Source organism: Tyto alba, unplaced genomic scaffold (assembly GCF_018691265.1).
Source record: "Tyto alba isolate M040663 unplaced genomic scaffold, T.alba_DEE_v4.0 Super-Scaffold_42, whole genome shotgun sequence".
Classification (NCBI taxonomy): Eukaryota; Metazoa; Chordata; class Aves; order Strigiformes; family Tytonidae; genus Tyto; species Tyto alba.
The window spans coordinates 17,291,727-17,311,943 of record NW_024881318.1 but is presented as its reverse complement, the minus strand read 5'-3'; the positions used below and the strand labels follow the sequence as shown (position 1 = coordinate 17,311,943).

Here is a 20,217-nt window from a genome sequence, read left to right as displayed (position 1 = left end):
AGGTGTATTACTTCATTTTATTTGCAAATAAAGTTATTAAAGGATATTAGAGAACGAGTCCTATGAGAAGTGGCTGAGGGAACTGGGGCTGTTTAACCTGGAGAAAATGAGGCTGAAGCGAGACCTTATCACTCTCTACAACTACCTGAGAGGAGGCTGTAGTGAGGTGGGTGTCTGTCTCTTCTCCCATGTAACAAGTGATATTACACAAGGAGATGGCCTCAAGTTGCACCAGGGGAGATTTAGATTGGATATTAGGAAAAATTTCTTCACTGAAAGGGTTGTCAAGCACTGGAACAGGCTGCCCAGGGAACTGACGGAGTCACCATCCCTGGAAGTATTTAAAAGACATGTAGGTGCTCAGAGACATGGTTTAGTGTTTGAATTGGCAGCATTAGGTTTATGGGTGTAGTCCATGATCTTAAAGGTCTTTTCCATCCTAAATGATTCTGTGACTATATATTCGAATACAATCAGGTGAAACTTTTCTGAAGTGTACAAGAAAAGCCATTAAAGATTTGAACATTAAATGCGCTTCTCCTGCATCTTGCGTACTAGACAACAAACTAGTCACTCTGATGTTAATAATTCAAAAGCTTGTACTGATTTCATACTTCATGACACTGAGACAATCAAACTTTTTATTCTCACTGGGAAAAGAAAAACAAACCAACATTCTCAGACAGAAATTCTTCTGATAAAACTTACCTGAAGAATAGTTGTATCAGTAAGAAGCTGTATCTCTAGCAACTCTGACAAGCTGCTGACAATGTCACAAACTTTGTTATATAACATCACTATAACCCTTTGCTTGTGGGTGGAACACTTGGCACGTTTTGCTTTTGAACTCAAAACACCACCTAGAAAATGAAAAATATCTTAATTAATTTTTTCAATGTTTCACATCAAATATTAGAAAGATGGTTTTCCCCAAAAAGTATCTCCAAAACAACTGCATGACTACAGCTTTGTAAAAGCAATTGCTTACAGAAGAAAAACTATTAAGTAGCATCAGTTGGAAAGCAAGAATTTCACATGATACCAATTTTTCATAATTGCTTTAAATTCTGGATCCAAGATTTTTAAAAAGGTTCTTGAAGTTGGACACCAACATCTAAAGGTATGCATGTGAAAACAAAACACTAAATGCTAAATAGTTTTCACTGGAATAAACCATTATATACACAGAGAGTATCACTATAAAATGACCTATTCTTACTTATAACTACTATACAGAGAAGTTGAACTTCAGAAAAATTTGTAAATACTTTAGTCTAAATATTTTGGTTACATTGACATTATTGCAGTAAACCAAAATGTTGTACGACTAAGTTACTCAGAAGACGGAATTAATTCACTGGTTTTTTTACTTTACATTTCATCATCCTCAAACTAATACAACGTATTAATTCAGGATGTTGTACGTGGTATGGAAGAATAGTCAGTCTAAGAGTTGCATATAAAAATCTTATTCCAGAAAGTCGTATCACTTGCATCAACATACAGTAGATTATGTTTTTAAATTTTTTAATGTGGAAAGAGTTTTAAAAATTTCTTAGCATACTAACCACCATGAGGATCCACTCTATACACAGGATCATACTGAGGATAGAGAGTGTTCTGTAAATGAAATTTTGTGTATTGAATAACTCTTTCTATTACGTCCTCAATATATACAGCTTTAGGCATATTAGGTGATGTCATAATATTGATAGCAGTAAGACAAGCATCAGCAGATTTTGTGACTCTTTCCATAATAAGATCTCTCCATAACCTCTCTTCATCTTCAGTGTCATTGTTCTGTAACAGGCAAGAAAAACAGGATATAGAGTGAACAAGAAGTCAAATTTTTATCCTTACCAAGTAAAAGATACTAACATTATCTTAACATACTTATATATATGCATGTAAAAAAGTTAGACTTCCTTTTTGATACAAAAATGGTTTGTTTTAGAAATCAACTAATGTTTGTTTTACTAGCAACATTTGTAATATGTGTTCCTAAGTTACAAGTGTTCAAAGTCTCACTGTATTGTTCTGCTAGAGCGCAAAAAAGCTCTCTGTATATCAATGGGAAGCACTATGAGGTAAGATTGACACATAATCTATTTAAGACTGATGCACCTTAAGCAAAATCTAATCTCATTCATCTAGTGTTCTCTTCAGTGGCCTGTGCACACCAATTACTGCTTTGACCAGTCTAGTTTTTGCCACTAGAGGGAATTCTTAACACAAAAAGACTGTTACAAGTCATAGGAAACTCATAAGTACATGACTTTCTCTGCTTCACAGACCAATCCACCTGTTAACAATGGGTTCAAAACATGTCTTATCAAATATATCCATTTAGAATGTTTGTATGTCTGTGTTTGTACAAGTTACAAAACCAAACATACATGAGGTTAATTATGATCACCCAGTACAACTTAAATATTGTAGTAACATTATTTATTAATTAACTGCTTAATAATCTTGGGTTTTACTACAAAAAGCTAAAAGAAAAATATTGCTTAAAGCATTAAAACATGTGTAGTACTGAAAAAATATGATCAACTGAATTTTACTTCAAATCTTAAAATTTGACAATCTCAATAACATACATATTATGTCAGAAATTCCTTCCACACACATACACAGCATTTGAAACTATCACTAAATAGAACTCAAGTAATGAAACTGTTCTACACAATACTATGAAATTACATAATTTAAAACTCACATGGTTAAGTAATGTAGAAAGCTTTGATCCATCTTGAATATTCTTCTCCAAAATATTCAAGACTTTTACTGTTTTATCTGTTGAAAGCTAAAGCAAGGAAAGAAATCCATCAAACAACTGCAGGAATATAAAGGCTCCCAAATTGCTGAAAAGAATGTCCACGGATGAATGACAGAACTTGTTATATAATCTGAAACACTTAAATTGTAAGCGATTTGAGATAAGGATCGGATCTTCACTTCTGTGGTTTCTGACACAGCATGATTGAGAAAGCTGATAATATAACTGAAGTAGGTGAAATATATTCTAAGATTGCAAACTGCATTTTCAATCAACAAAATCCATAGAAATAGATTTAAAATTGAATATCTCTCATTAATGTTGTATAATTATACACTTTTGCTTCTAAAACCAGAAATTAACCAAGTCCAAGTATCAATCACAAATTCTAACTGACCATATAGTTTTATTAGGAAAAAATCCAAATTTCATGAGCAAGCAGAAATAAAATGCCCTGATACTTGAGGGATAATAAAAAGGAAATGTATTCTTAATACTAGTGTTAACTTTGAAGAAATAGCATGTTGAAAAAAGTAACTCAAACTCACTTACTGATCTCCTACAGAATTATGATTAAGTAATTTGTAGAATATGCTAAAATTGAAGACAATCAGTTTCACTCATCCAGATACTATCGACACTCACCTTCAGACATAACGAAATTCTGATTTCATGTATATATGCATGTATGTATGTATGTGTGAAAAATAGGGAACAGAGGTTAAGGGGGAGAACTATCAGGAAAGAGAAATGCTTGGGCTGCCAACATGCTACAAAGGAATGTACTGAGACTGAAGAAAATTCCAGGAAGAGTATCTTAATTTTGGATTAAAGAAAACCCTTTGGAATGACTGTTACAGTAAGTGGCTACACAGACACTTCATAAACATAGTAAGAGGTTGCAAGCAGGCAGAGTAAGAGTTTAACATAAGACTGTCCATAGCCAAGAGTTTCAGGAAGGTAAGGAAAGCAGGAACATTGTTTCTTCCAGAGGTGTGATGCCAACAATTCCCACCAACAAAAAGTTCCCCTAAACCAAAGTTAGGAAGGGTATGGCAAAGAAACCACAATATGCAGACCACAGAAAATTAGTCTTATTATCACCTGGAGTTTTATCTCTTAAGTATGAAAGGCCTTTTCTGAGAGACAGGAGGAAGCAGGCAATTCAGTGTGATGCTGGCTGGACATCATACATTTACATTGCACTGATGGTATGTATCAGAAAGGGCTGAATTTTAATTTGCCAGCAGGTTCTGATTTACTGTGACTGCTCAACACCAGCCGTAAGGAGAAAAGCCTATAGGCTGACACGTTTTTGTGAAAGTAAATTAATTATTTTAGATTTTAGTGCTCAGGCATGAGCATTACATATGGGTGTATAGTCAGTATTGACACACAGAAGGACCATTCAACAAAAATGTCTTGGCTTCAGAGACAGTAACAATTAAGATGTAGTAACTTTTTAAGCACTTCAGCTAAGTCAGCAGAAGCACAGCTGTTTACAGTATGTCACATGCACACCTGAAGAGGGTGTAACGTTACTATGGTGTAATGTTACTATGGGGACAGGAGATTTTGTGTATTTATCAAAATTATACGTTTAAAACCAGTTAAAGACTACAAAGATGTACCTTGTCCATAATGCCCATTGCCTTGATTTTTGCAGATTCACTACCCAACTCACTTAGTTGATGTTTTCCTAGTAACAATTCCTGTGGAATCTCATCATCATCACCTTTTAAAAAAAAAAAAAAAAAAATCATATTTCTAATTAACTGAATTAATATTTTTGAATGAATAAATATTTTTAATGAACTGAAAAATAACTGATTTTCCAAATAGCCAGCATCTAATAGTTTCATCTAATGAAGACTGATGAAGACAACTTTTGGTTCTGTTGAACAGTGAATATCTGTTAAACACGGCTGGTTCAGAAATATCATTTAACAGCTTAACATGAGACATTCGTTTCTGAAAGTCATAAACAACATTTTTAATATAGCAAAACCCATTTACTGCAGCTCTTGTGCCATCCTCCTCATTTCAGTAAAATAAATCTTAAATGTCCGTCGTCCTAATTCTAAAGTTCAAATCTCGGGAAGGGCAATGGATGAAAAACACATATGACAAATTACCATGGGATACACTGTGTCTTAATTGTATTTACCCTTACAAAAACCCCATGGTGGTACCAGACCCATAAAGAACCAATGACTGCACTTTTAAGTCCAAGGTTGTATACACTACTGCTTTAAAAACTGTAGTGATTTCTTTACCATGCTCCTTCTCTTGTTCTAACCCTGTGACAAAGATGGTAGGCAAAAAAAAATAACAAATACTCTATTATCCATTTCAACAGAAAGTCACCTTGGTCAACCTGAACTACTTCCTCAGACACTAATGCTAAGCTGGCTGGTTTTCCACTGAAAGGGATAAGGAGCATACAGCAATTCAGTGCCTCAGCCAGAAATGCATAAGGACAATTGAACTGCACAATCAAGCTCTGCTGGGTCAAAGGCTACAACTGTTGCAAAATTACATGCCTCAGACCTGACTAGCAAGAGAACCATCTTATGTTACTGTTGTTTACAAAGATATGTTTGACAGAAGACAGCATCCTAGCCACATTCCAAAGAGGTTATCCTTTCCACTCCAGAAGACTCTCATTATGATTTATGACCCTTTTGGATTCTGCAAGGAGGATGAAGAAGGCTCTTCTTCCTGCAGCAGCAAGTGAAACTGGAAAGGTAAAGGCCACCATTCAAGGTGGAAGCTATATAAAAGCAGTATGCCCTGGCATGTATCATAGGCAATTAAATCACCGAGAAAAAAGTTTGAAAATCCTAAGATACAAGCTTTTTGGGGTTTCTTGTGTTTCTAATTAAGGAAAGCATTTTGAAAATTTCTGACTTATTACCAAAAGCTGTAAAATCCATGTCTTCCAAATTTTCCAAAATGTTCTCTATGGAAGCAGTAAACCTTTTGAAAGTTGAAGAATCCATCATTTCTGGTGAAAAAAATAAATTTATAAATAATTATTTTATATATAAAACAGAAAATACAAAACTGTAGAAAATAAATCTATAAGTACCTTCAGGTGTTAGTTTAGGTTCATAAGCTTTCCTCTTCTTTTGTTTTTCTTTTTTCTTCATTTTCCTAGCCACTAATTAAGAGAAGAGTGAAACAAATACTTTCTCAAAAATTAAATAAAGGATTATTTACATTTTTTACACTTGTATTCAATACTGCATGTAAAGATGTTTGATTTAAAATGTTTAACATATCCATCAAAAATGCACTAGTATGGAGTAAAATTAAATTTTTAATATGATCAGTTACCCTCACTGAGGCTAGGAGGAGGAGAATAATCATCCATATCAGAGTCATCAGGACTGCGATTACGGTAACGGCCACTACCAGAAGACCTCCTTCCTTCATGATAATGACCACTTCTCCTATGGTCACCAGAACTTCTTCTGTCATGCTCTTCATACTCCCAAGCTTCATCTCTATCTTTTTTATGTCTTTTACGAGAAGCTAGAAATGAAATGCATTTTCATTATAAGTACAAAATTTATACTTTTAATAGCTCAAAATTAAATATTTTTAAACATTTAAAAGACATGTACATATAGTGCTTAGGGACATGGTTTAGTGGTGGACTTGGCAGACAGGTTCACTGTTGGACTTCAAGATCTCAAAGGTCTTTTCCAATCTACATGATTCTATGATTTGGAAGTTAAACACTGTTGTATAGCTGTTCTGTAAAGGAAGTGAACACTCTAAAACTATTATATGAAATTCTGTTACTGCACTAGTCTTGTGAATTACATGAAAACTGTGCCTGAAACTAGCAAAGGACATTTGTCCTTTTAAGCAAGGTAAGAAAGTAGAACAAATAAAAATAAGTCTCACCCTTTCAGAAGAGAACACTGAGATAATTTCTTCAGTTATGTACCTTGTGACTGTCACTGGGTATCCATATTCCAATTCAGTGATTGCTTTGCCCATCTAACACAGTGAGTTCCAATGACACTTGATGATCTAGTTGCTTAAAGATAATCTGTTTTGCCAAGACAACTAAAATTTTGTCTTGATATATATTGCAAGAAATTCCATGTAAAGGAGAAAGCTGGAATCACAAGTCTGGTCCAGACAGCAAGTCAGTACCACAGAAGTTTAATATAACCTATTTTCAGTCAGGACCAAAAGGGCAAGCAGAAGTGAATGTTGAAAAAACTGGGCTAAATCTTCTATACAGAAACATAGAGATTTGGTGGAAACTAAGTGAGGGGAGCAGAATGGAACATTCTCTGTTATTTTCAAAGAAAGTCTTGTGTGTCTTGAAGAGGAGAGGGTGCCAAGATGTAATAATAGAAAAAGGATATGGAAGGAGGATGTAGCTTCATCCATGAAATCGGCCAACTCTCCATTATGTAATGCAACAGGATAACTGGGCTAGCAAAGAGATGTGCAACACAGACTGTGCTGTTAAAATCAAAACAGCTCCAAAACAACACATTCTCAACTAGCAGAGTTTATTCTTGTGAACCTGCATATAACAGTTCTGTCATCTGTGTGTCTATCAATGTCACCTGCAGTTTAGAGAAGTATGACTGTATGAAGGGTTGTTTCTGAGCGAAATTGCTCCAACCATTTATACAAACTGGAACTGAATTGACAAGTTCTTCCCACAACCCCAGTTTATGGAGAAGCATAGGAAACATAGCAGGATATAGTTATACCTGCTATACATACCAGGATATAGTCAATAGTCAGCCCAGACTCAGAATTAATAAAAAAAAAAATAAACCTGAAGTTATATTAATGCTCTGCACTGCACTCTAGAGGGCTCTCACTTCTCAAAATGTAGTACAAAACTTCCACACAGAGGTGGTCCAAGTCTTTAAGGTAATAACTCAGTTCAGGCTTTGAGCTGAACTGCTGCTGGATCAGACTTGCTTCTGGAGGCAGTACAGTCATGTTCATGATGCCTGAGCTACTAACACCGTCTAAAATGGTTGAGAGTTAACTGCAAACGAAGAAATGGAGGGCCATCTTGGAAACCTGGAGTGAGTGTACTGGAGAAGAAAATAATAAGTGTTTTATGGGAAAAGATTTTACACATCTTAACTGATTCCTTTTTCCCCCATGAAACAGTATTTTGTGGAGGCAGATGACATTTGTCTCCACAGTTTACAAATCATCAGGATCAATTTAAGATCTGTAGGATGAACTCTGACCCAACTACATCTCCAAGAGAAAAGTAACTTTCAATATTGCTTTCCAGCAGAATTTTAAATTGACCAGTTTATCAGTACCGCACAACAAAACAATGTGTTACAGTTGTGCTGGCTCTGAAAGGCAAATAAGATCAACATGGGAACAGATATTTAGAATCACTGCTCAACAAAATTTATATTGAAACAGATAAAATTGACATTTCAAGAGTTATCATTGATTTTATACATAAAGACTATTCAGAATATAAATACCAAATTTCCTTCTGAATTCTGCCAAATATTTGTGCAATAACACATTTAGCACTTATTGTATGAAAACAATTTAGTCAAATTTTAATTTCTCATAATTTAGCTTAATGGAATGCGCCTTCTTCAAGAGATACTCAAATTGCTTCTATAAAAAACACTATTTCATATTTTTTAAAGTTCAATTTTAGATAAAAAAATTCTGACAATACATTTTTGTAACAATACAAACGTATTCAGTCTACTTGTCACAAATCTTTCATTCTCTTGATCATTCTGTCTTGTTTTAATTCAATTCAGTTCTACATTATGCTTTGAGATATATTTTAATTTATTTTTAAACCAGATGTCCTCACTAAATTGTTTAGAATGATGGCCAGATCTCTTGAGTGGATATAATGAACCTAGAATCCCCTACAGCACGTGATTACTGTGAAAATTTTCCTTAATTTGCTTTACTTTGCAGTTAAGAATTTCTGCAGCCACTGTGGCTAACAGGTAGATTAAATTATATGAAATTCTTGACAATTCTCTCCATTCCCAACCAACTTAAATAAATTTGCTTTACTTATTTTAATTCACTGTTCCAAATTACTAACATCATAAACAGGTGATATGATATGGTAAACAGAGAATAGAGAATCCTGAATGAAGCAAATCATCATTAATCCTTTGCCATAATCAAGACTGATTACAAATTACTTCAAGATCTCATACTCACACTCAAAGCAGCATTATTCAGTTATAATTAAAAGGAAAAACAAACAAGCAAAAGGACATTATTTTCCACTTCTCTGATAAAGATCAGAGGTGTCACTATAATAATTTTTATGTGTATGTGTGCATAAGCACTGCCTATCTGTTGGAGGAGAACTTGAAACATATTAAGAAGCAGAACAAACAAATCTTTCTCTTTTGGAAAAAGCAAAACATTGTGTTTTACAAAAGTTCAGTAAGATGTTTATGTAAGCAGAGGTGGAAAGAGTCTAAACTTGGGAAAAAAATCATTATAAGCAAGATGCCTTCTCAGGTTAACTGCAATAGGCAGTTCTCCTGTAGCCCTGCATGGGTAATGCTGCCAAGATATTATCTGAGACTGAACCGATTCACTCCATTTTAACAGTTTCTTTTCAGACTTGGCTAACTGAGCTACCATAGAGACAAACTAACCATACTCTCACTAGAAAGTAGGAAATCCCTTCCTAACTTAGAGGCATATAATAATTTTTTGACACTTAGGAACTTCATCCAACTGCACAACAAAATTCTAACTACAAGCTTTCTCTCTTCCTGTGAGAACAGCTAATTCAAGAATACTATCATCAGCAAATGGTATTTTGCATCTCTATCAAAAGCAGCTCCAGTTTTCCAAGCAGTATGCGAGAGAAATAGTAGAAGAAGGAGTATTTTAAGAAACTTCGGGGCATTAAGCTTCTCAGTTCATCATGTCACAAAAATCCAAAAGTGGATCCTTTTGTTTACTGAAATTTTTCTTTGCATATCTTCACATGCAAGTTTTCTGTGCTGCTTTAGCAGATACTTCCTTAATCTGAATGGCTAAAAATGTTTCATAGTACAACTGAAAAAAAGAAAAAAAATCTAGACAGTGGCTTCCCATAAGATAATTAGGAAAAGAAATTCAATATCTAGCTACTTTTCATCTTGAGTGACAAACTGAAATCAAGTAATTTTTCTTTTAAAAGAAAAAAAACAGTTCTTGGCCAAGTTGTTGACAGGACAGCAAACTTGCTTTCATATGTTTTAGGGTAGCCAACTCAAAAAAAAAAAAAGTGTATCTTTTTGTACAAGCAAAATATGAGCTTTCTTTACCAGTAAGAACAGAATGATGTACTACTTACATTCAAAAGCTTCTTCACTGTCATTGTCTTCGTCAGAACTGATTTCAGCATATTTTGGTTTCTCATTAACTGTGCTACGTTTGCGCTTGTTCATTTTCACACGTTCACAAAGTGGCATGGTGGATTCAATTTCTGCCAGCAGCTCAGGAGGCAACTCCTTTAACACTGACTGATCTATGCTACCTATTAATGGAGAGTAAGAAGAGCAAACGTGAACCTGAAGATAAAAATAAGGGCCCAACACTACAGTCCTTTCTCAGGATCTGCTTATAGTATATCCACTAATAAAACCATAGTCAGATATACCTGGATGTATTAGACAGCCCTTTTTAAAGTTGAACTTATTGTTCACACTACAATTAGAAATCGACATAATAAATTACATACACAGCTCCTCCATAAAATATTTTGTCAGGCATATAAATATAAACAAATTAAAATCTGTGAATTTCCTTTGTAAAAAGATATCCCTGCTTTACTTCAACAAAATTTAGCCTTATTTCAGTTCATCCTCTGAATTTAACAGGTTTTCTATTAGTGTAGGTAACTTAATAATCACTTGCGCCTCATTAACTGTTGTTTATTGTCATTCATATTATGTAGTGTACACAAGAGAGCAATCTTTCCTTTTCCTGTAAGTAGGGACAATCTCTGGTAGAACCTCTGGGGTCTTATCCCTAAATGGAGGCCAAATCATTGACAACCCAATCTCTGCCTCAGAGGTTTTTTTACTGCCTGCTAGTAGTTTTATAATGCAATGCAAATTTTTTCTTGATTTTGTTACAAAGCAAAGTTGAAAGATTTTTTTTTAATATAGACAAACAACTAGCTGGACCACACCAGGCTTCTTTTCCACAGAAGTAAATAGGTAGACAACATCACACTGTTCTCATCACGTTTTGAAACTACGGTTAGATCCATATGCAGTCAGGATGAAGGAGATTTGCAGTCAACATTTTTACAACTGACACAGAGAAACCAAGTTAATTCAAAAGTACTTTTTGGAGTTTTGTTTGTTTGATGTCTATCTTTATTTACTGAAGGACCTATTGCACAGATTTGAAGATTATCAAAGTAAACTGTTAACCTTTTTCCAACAACAGAACAAACAGTTTTGTCATAAGCGCCTCTGTCTCCTTCCCAAGATATACTATATTATTCATGAGGATATCACCTGCCGATTTCTACTGACACACATGTACAATGCTCAAAAAAAATATGCTTTTAAAAATCATATTTCTAAAATTTATTTCATTTGTTACACTAATATTATCTTCTAATCCAAGATTAGTTTTTTTCTTTTTTTCTTTCCTTCTTTAAACATCTTTACTGGAATTAGAAGATCCTTAATATAAGAAAATAGTTTCCAGCAACAAAATTTTTTAAGTCTCATACATTACCGGTTTCACACGTACCTACATCCATAAAAATTGCCCACAAGCAATGAAGCTAATGATCAGAAAAATATTTTTCTATAATTCTCAAGTATGTTCAGCAAGCCATCTCATTTACAGCGCATCTTTTAAAAAAGATTTAACTTAAAATATCTGTGTTTTCCAACTGAGGTAGGGAAATACCTATGAAGTAAAACTGACAGCGAAAGCGGTCCCTGCTTCCCTCATGCCGTGGTCACTCTTACTTATTTTTGTTAAGTGGCCATGCTGTCCTGGTTTTGGCTGGGACAGAGTTGATTTTCTTCCTAGTAGCTGGCACAGTGCTGTATGTTGGATTTAGCGTGAGAATAATGTTGATAACACACTGATGTTTTAGTTGTTGCTAAGTATTGCTTATCCTAAGTTAAGGATTTTTCAGTTTCCCATGCTCTGGAGCAAGCAGATGCACAAGAAGCTGTCACAATGTGGTTGTCTATGTTGCCGTGACATGATTGTTGTTATCAGGCTGGGCACTTGATTGAAGATAGGCAGAAGCATGCCAGCACAGACAGAGCAGTTCCTCTGGGTGTACCAACAGCTGACTGGATGATGGCCAGGTCTAAACTGGATGCTGCATAGCCATGCACGTGAGCAGTGGTGTCCACACACTAATACTTCACGTCTTTTTGTATGTCTGTACAGTGACTGAAGAGACTTAACTCACATCTAGCCCCAGATTACAGGAAAATTCACATACACAACTTCTAAGACAATTTCCACAGATGAAATTGCTAGAAGGCCTCAGATTCTGGTTCTCTAACAAATATTCTCAATTTTATGCACTATTGTTAATTTCATTGTAATCAGTGGGACTACACACAGAGCATAAAGCCTACAGTAAATCTGGCCAAAGACATTGCAAAAGCCAGCTACAAGTAAAGGAACAAAAGTTCCATTAAGTCCCCAAACAACAATCAAAAATCAGAGGCTACTACTCTCCTGCCTCCTAGGAATATCTGTTCTTGCTTTCCTTATTGATTTTGTTTCCAGGGTAGAACAATACAGAATCTTGAAAAATAAATCAGTTACTACAGTATTAAATAGACATCAATCAAAAAATAAAAATGCAACTACTTTAAATATTTGGAAAAATAACTTTATTTCCATCTGAAAAATTCCAAGTTTTCTATGGATTCCAGTGCTAAATTAAACTAATGTTTGAATTGCACTCTCTCCTGTTACAGAAATTTCAGATGACAGTATAAGCTTACTCTTTTTTCTTTTATTAGGGAATATGTAAGGCTTTCTTTATTCAAGTAGGGAGTAGCAGAAAAGCAACAAATAGAATTATTGGAAAGTTCTCTACAAGCGATCTTTAAAGTTTTTGTTTCTGTCACAATGTTCCCTGAAGCAAATGTGCTGCATGCCCAGTTTCCTTAGCTGCTGAGGACTGTAAATAACAAAATCTAAAAAGTTTTACTCATGCAGTACAGAGGAGTTAAGCATGACTGCACATGTATCTACAATTCTGATACACATGGAAAAGGACTCTCCATCATTTCTGAAGAAATCTAGGGATATTGTATACTGTGGGACTTCAGTCAAGAGCTTGTTAATATTTATTTTACTCTATTATTTATGTTATGCTGAGTCAGGGCAACCCAATTTCCACTGGAAACGTCTTTCTAAATTCCTTTTTTTATACCTCCATATTTTATAACAAAGGTACTGTTTATTTGCTCAGGGTAGTAAAGAAAGATTTAAGAGAATCTAGTTCACCATAAGTATCCAGTCACATGAAAACAAACATTAGGTTATAAAACCCATGCTAATGCCTTTTCAGTTTACGATACATTTTTCAAAAACAGTTAAAAGAATATACAACACAAACCCCTTTGAAAGTATGTACAAAAACATGTATGATCACCTTCAGTTTTTCAATTTCTTTGATAAGTTTATTAAGACCTGGTACCTGCTTTTCGGTTTCCCCTTTAATCAATTACATTCACCTCTAGTTTGCGTGGCTTTTTAAATAGCTAAGGAGAAAGTAACTTTACTAGAAAGTTACTCCACAAGTTAGTAAGAATGCCCCAATAAATTAGCTTTCTGAAGAACTGTTCTCATCCACAGATCAGTGTAGACAATATGCCTGAAATGGGCTATACGCAGCAGTGTTCTTCAAACACCACATATTCTCAAAGTTGCTGCAACTATTAAAACGAACAAACAAAACTAGAAGTACCATCATAATAAAATCTTTGTCTTGCTGTAAAGAACAGCATGCTAACAAACTCCATGTTAATGAAACTAAAGGGCAACTCACAGAATAGGTGTAAGAACAATTAATTTCAAAGAACTGCATACACGAATAGCTGCTTCTTTAGTGCTCCTTCAAACATATGCAATGCTGTCTATGACTTACATATTAGTTGCTTGCTAGAGGAAGAACAAGTTACTGTTTTTGTTTGTTTGCCATTATCAAAATGTTTCTTAGAGAAGATATTCAAGAATCTTCAGCTGTTACTGAATATCCAGTGACCATCAAGATATTTGTTTTCTCGCCAGGCAAATCTTGACAGCATATAATACAGTCAAAGATCAGGCAGAGAATCTTAGCTGAAGTTAGTCAGTCTGTAAGCCTTCTCCAATATCCTATATTAATCTGGGAAACTTTTGAAATGGCTTTGCCATGTATAATAGAAATGTTTACACAAATATCTAGCGGATGTATTATTTCCCTTCTTCGTGTATGGTTTAGGAAAAGAATGGAAAGGCACAGATCTGATTCCAAGTTCAGCATTGCTTTTTGTTCATAATTTGATGGGTAGTTTCAAGTTCATAGAACAGCCTTTAAATTTAGCTAATATTTACATATATCTAACCTTTAGAAGAATCCAAAATTACTTTGCCTTGAATTTACAAGTCAAACAGATTGCCCTGATCCAGGCAAATGAATGTCTTCAAGAGAGGCTGAATGTTAAAAAAAGGTAACATCCTTATGAACTTTTACTGGATCCATTCAATATGGACAGCACAATCGTTTTTCAACACAAAAATCAGTGTGTTCCTATTAGTTTCACCTGACTTTGATGTAACAAATTCAAAGAAGCAGCTATGGAAAAGGGGATGATGCTTGCTGATGCTTAGGTCTGTTTTCCAGGATCACAGAGGCCATTCCTGCCATAAAATCAAAAACAGTGCTAATAAACTCTGTCATCTTCTCACTAATGATTTTTGTTTGCTTTCCAAACTATGGAAAACAGATGTATAGTTTACATTTTGGTGCAATCTCCTACGAACTAACAAGCCATCAAGATTCAAATACATTTAGAAACCTCAACTCTGAATTGCTACTTCCATGACTATGAGAGACAGTTCATACAGTGGAAACAGTCTGTATCAGTTTGCTTATATGGTTACTTTTAAAATATCTGTGACATCAAAATGGCCAATTTGCACATACAACTATTGTGGCAAATGAATAAGTGATTGAAGAAAAACTGCCCCTGAAGTTAATTTCAAAACTGAGGTTTATGTTAATGAAATCTTTTGCATAAATTAGCCTTCCATAAATACTGTATTTTCTATTTCTGTGTGCTAACAGTCTGTATTAAGCAAAACTGCAGTTAATGCAATTTCATACTTTTAAACTCTTTATATATATTGTATTTTAAAATGCAACTTTTCCCAACTACTTAGACATTATACAAAAGAACACACAAGGGTCTCAGATGGAACAGTGTCACTGGTTTTGGGGTAAGGATATGAATCTTAACTTTGCATTTCTCAGTGTTCAGGAATTTTAAATTTCACCACTCCCCACATTCTCAAACTTGTACAGTAATGAATTGCCACACATCTTCATTCTGACATTAAAAATAAAAACGTATAGATTTCAGCTCAATTTTGCCCTCCTCTTGCTCCTTTATTACCACAGAAGACATTCCCTGCTGCTGGACTCTTCTTATTTCACTGGTGACTAGTTGTCTTGGTTTTGGCTGGGATAGAGTTAATTTTCTTCCTAGCAGCTGGCACACCACTGTGTTTTGAATTTAGTGTGAGAATGATGTTGATAACGCACTGATGCTTTAGTTGTTGTTAGGTAGGGTTTCCTCATGCTCTGCCAGCAAGGCGGTGCACAAGAAGCTGGGGGGAGCATGGCCAGGACAGCTGACCCCAACTAGCCAAAGGGATATTCCATAGCATAGGACGTCATGCTCAGTATATAAACTGGGGGGAGTTGGCTGGGGAGCAGATCACTGCTTGGGCATTGGTCAGCAGGGGGTGAGCAACAGCACTGTGCATCGCTTGTCTTTTCTTGGGTTTTATTTCTCTCTTTTTTATTATATTCCTTCTCATTACAATTATTATTGTATTTTAAATTATTGTTATTATTTCAGTTATTAAATCGTTTACATCTCAACCCACAAATTTTACCTTTTTCTCAATTCTCAATTTTTTTTCAATTTTAAATTTCTTTTCAAAGTGGGGAGCAGTGGGCAAGTGGCTGCGTGAATGTTTAGTTGCTGGCTGAGGTTAAACCACGACACTAGTATATCCAGTCTTCTTGTTATTCCACAGAGGCCAAGCTCACCTTCCTTACATGTCCCCTCTGAGCATTTGAGAGAGGATATTCCTCCCTTATGTATCACCAGCTTTCTTTCTAACTTTCTCAAGTAGTTTTGGGTCATCGCTATATCTACACTGACAAACCCTCTTATGTCAAGACATATATGAAGAAAGAAAAGCATTTTTTTTCTGGATTAGCTCAATCAGCCTTCAAATTCTGTGCTAAATCAAAAAAAATACACTCTTATTCCATCACAAGAGCACCACCTTATTTTTGGATAGCCACATCATTGTAGCTACAATAGCACAGACTCAAAGCTTAATTCTACTACAACTGTTCACGCACATAAGGTTCTCTTTTAGATAACTAAAAAAAGAAGGGATAGAAGTACTTCTCTACTTTATAAAGATGTTTGTAAAACAAACATCCTTCTAAAAATAATTAAGTGCTGTTACAGTGTAGCGCTCACACACTATGGTGCAAAGGGCCACCTGACTACCTGTGATTGATGAACAGCTTACTAGTTAAAGCTGAAAAATTTTGGCTCTCCGTGTGCAAATTTAATGATATCCTTTCCACCAGGCTCTCCCTTGAAATGTTCCAGTATGTTCTTTATATGGTGCACTGAGCCCTTGGTGATCAGAGTCCCTTGCCCGCTACCATCACACTCTTGCAGATATTTCTGTGCCCTGGAAGGTTTAAAGAACAGAAGGGGAAATACAGGGAAATCACAGTCCTTTCCTCAAAGAGGTGTAAGGAAGGTACACCTGCTCATAAGACAAAAGTTCCACTTTTATCACAATACCATATCATCAGCTGAAAAACACACTATCAAATGAGTACAGGTAAAAATAATCTGAGAATTAATATATTTGCTTCAGTGGCTTTCCTCTTTCCTCTCCCATTCTCTGCCTTACAGTTTTTGAAAAGATATATACCTATACCCTATAAACAGGATATAACTCTCTGTTGAGTCCCTTACCCTCACCTTGTGACTCCATCCATGAAGGGATAGCTCCTGAACTCAGCTCATACACACACATGCCAGAATGAGGGTGGAAGATTGAGATGCCCTCATCACCACCCAAGGGACTGCGCCCACAGGATTTTCTAATGCAATGGATTTGGCCGGAGGGAGAGAAATAGTGTTAGCAAGAAGTATGTCCTATACCATTTCATAGAACCTGCTTGGACACATTTCAAAATAAATTTTTCTCATTTGCCCCAACACTGGCACAAAGGGAAGGCTCTCAGCCTTGGGCAAAACAAAAGATGAGATTCAGACTCCCTGCTTATACTCAGTCCTCAGCCCTGGCCTTGAAAAACAGGACCCAGCCAAGTTGGTGGGTCAGTGAAGGATCTGGACACAGCAAAGGCTAACCAGCACAGATTCAAAAAGTATTTTATAATACTACAAAATACTCTCAGAAGCAAGAAACATTTTTTGATGGAGGGAATAGATTTCCAAAGAGCATCCTGAAAGATCCAAGCAGAAAACAGGGAATATACCCAACACAGACTCTCCAAAGATGCCAAGAAAACTCACGTGTACATTGGTATCAGTGATTTCCTCAAGTTAGACAACTATAGCCACAAGTTATTTTATTCCCTATTGCTATTCACTGGCTTTTTGTCTTTATAAAAATCAGTAAAAGGAGACTAGAGCAGTCCAGTTTTGCAAGATACTTCACAAAAAATATAGCAGTACTCAGAGTAAAATGGAACATGACTGGCAATTGAAATAAATGCAGTGCAGAACAAAACCCCTCACTTTTGTAAATCAGTTTCAGGGGAATGCTTTTGGATTTCGCTGTCATTGCTTTTGAACATATGCAGTGAAATTTAAACCAACTCAATTTACTGTATTAAAAAGTTAAGGTGTTTTATACAGTTGAAAAACACAGCATGTAATTTTCTGTTACTATTAATGTTTGGAATCTGAAATTTATGACGGATGCATTTTCCAAGCCACATTTTCTGATTAATTTAAAAACTGAGCCATGCGGTCTCACCTAACAAAAAAGACCTTAATTAAATAAAATAAAATCAAACTACACTGCATATTTTTTTTCTCATAAAACTCCTACATAAGCAATATAATAGAACAAGTATCTTTGCAGAGTATAAGCAAAATGAATTCCATGATTTACATCTGACCTGTGACTACAGGCACATCAAGAAGATCTGCTTTCTCCTTACTCTATCAGGGAAACATTCTCAGCCTTTATTATTGAAAATACGTGAAGCTACTCTCATTTTGCTTCTTCAAAGTAACTAAATACATAAGCAACAACATCAAAAGATTGCTGGTATTTTAGCTTTTAATATAAAATACTACAGTAAAGTTGCTCAGAAGATAATTAAACAGTACGTATATTTAAGGAACATTTATTCAATGCAAACCAGAGTTTGGTAATTTGAAGAACAAACAAGGTCTCATTCTTTTCTTTATGGTTCATTGGTAATGTTCCCATGGAGCAGAAATACGTTCAAATTTCAAGTAAACAGTTTACATTTTCTTACACAAAAACAATCACCTAAAACAGCTGAAAATGCTGAGCAACAGAAAAGTTAATTTACCAGAAGCAAATGTGAAGCTCTTCCCTATTTGTATTTTGCCAAATTTACCCTTTGTTTAGAAGAAAATTCAAACCAAAAATTTTGAGCACATGCCCCTGCACATAAGCCAAAAAATAACATCCATATTTAGGTACTTAGCCACGTGAACAGGTCTGTATCGCATACTGTAATTGATGTCAGACACATTTTTACATATCACAGTGCATTGTTGCAAAGGTATTTATGCAAAATGGCCTTAGCTATTCCGAGAAGTAAGAGGAACCTGATCAAGCATCGATGTCCACAAAGCAAAGGCAGCTTCAGGCTTTCAACAAATTGCTCTGACAAACTAGGAAATAAATTTCTATCACTTACATGTGCCAAAGTAATTTTTCAAAAAATGAACTAATTAAATAATGTACTCCTACATGTGCAAACAGACAAAGCATCATATTTCAAATGAACCAAAGTACAATGGAACTTCTGGGTTTGGTCAAGTTTATTGTTGCTGCTAAGAACTAGATGTGCAACGCACAAAGCTCTCTCTTATTACCCAGAGAAAACTTAAGGGCAACTATGAGAGCAAGGACCAGATTATTTACCTTAGTGGCAAAGACTAAAGTAACAAATAACTAAACCAGACACTAGGCAAAGCAGTGTCCTGAAAATGTCTCCTTTCATACTGGTACCAGATCAACACAAGAAAGGACTCTAGTGTGCAATGGACGAATCCCTGCTGTCTACTGATACCAGTTGATCCAACATCTACTTCTGAAAAATGAGCACCAAAAATAAAGGCGCCAGAAAGTATGTACAATCCCTACACAAATCCCAACATACTTTCTGGGACAGGATCAACACACCACACCTAAAAAATCTTTGCAAGTAGGAACAATCAATTCCTACTAGCGTGCTCTGCTAGAGAAATAAGATCCTCCTAGACTATTGGATTTAATGGGTGATCTATTGTTTGGTTTTGGCTTTTGACTAAACAATGCCTAGAATATTTTTCAAACTGTGAACCTGTTCAATCCAGAAAGGAGAAAAAAATTAATCAGGTGCAAATGAACAAAGTGTATATTAAAACTGATCATCTGCAAACCCAACATATCTTTAAATACTTCTAATGCCATGAGGGACAGCCAGCTCCTCTTCTAGTCCAACTCTTAAGTTGAAAAGAGGTAGTCACTAATACCTCAGAAAATAGGAAAACAGGAAGACTGTAGAATTCTTATTAAAGTGATGGGGGGGGGTTCTAAAATTCCAGTTAAATTTAGAGTTTAAGAGAAGGCTTAAAGACTTCAGCTGAGAAGAATCATTATAAACCTCTTGCTGTAAGCCATGAAATATATCCTTTTTTTTTCCTGAAATGTGGCATCATTTTCAGTAAAACTTCAGAGAAAGTTATGATGTGCTTGATTCACACACCTGGTGGTGCATGTACATGCAAGATTCTTAGTGGGTTATTACTCCGGCCTTCCTACTTGCAAATGCAGTTGCTAGCACAAACTCCAAGACAATGATTTTAAATTTCAAATTTGTGGAATTAAGGACTTTCACAATAGTAATCTTTACAAAAGCACAATCT

The 20,217-nt window shown here is 35.3% G+C and overlaps 1 protein-coding gene across 3 annotated transcripts in view; it reads right to left on the bottom strand.

Moving 5' to 3' along the window:
• NIPBL (NIPBL cohesin loading factor) overlaps nt 1–20,217 on the bottom strand; it is a 168,439-nt gene that overhangs the window by 37,515 nt on the left and 110,707 nt on the right. For all 3 annotated transcript variants that reach the window (XM_042804992.1, XM_032992323.2, XM_042804993.1), the window contains 8 exons: nt 10,128–10,310; nt 6,119–6,316; nt 5,871–5,942; nt 5,697–5,786; nt 4,411–4,514; nt 2,720–2,806; nt 1,569–1,800; nt 709–860 (listed from right to left, as the gene is read on the bottom strand). In XM_042804992.1, coding sequence (XP_042660926.1) covers nt 709–860; nt 1,569–1,800; nt 2,720–2,806; nt 4,411–4,514; nt 5,697–5,786; nt 5,871–5,942; nt 6,119–6,316; nt 10,128–10,310 — 1,118 coding nt within the window. The remainder of the gene's footprint in view (nt 1–708; nt 861–1,568; nt 1,801–2,719; nt 2,807–4,410; nt 4,515–5,696; nt 5,787–5,870; nt 5,943–6,118; nt 6,317–10,127; nt 10,311–20,217) is intronic.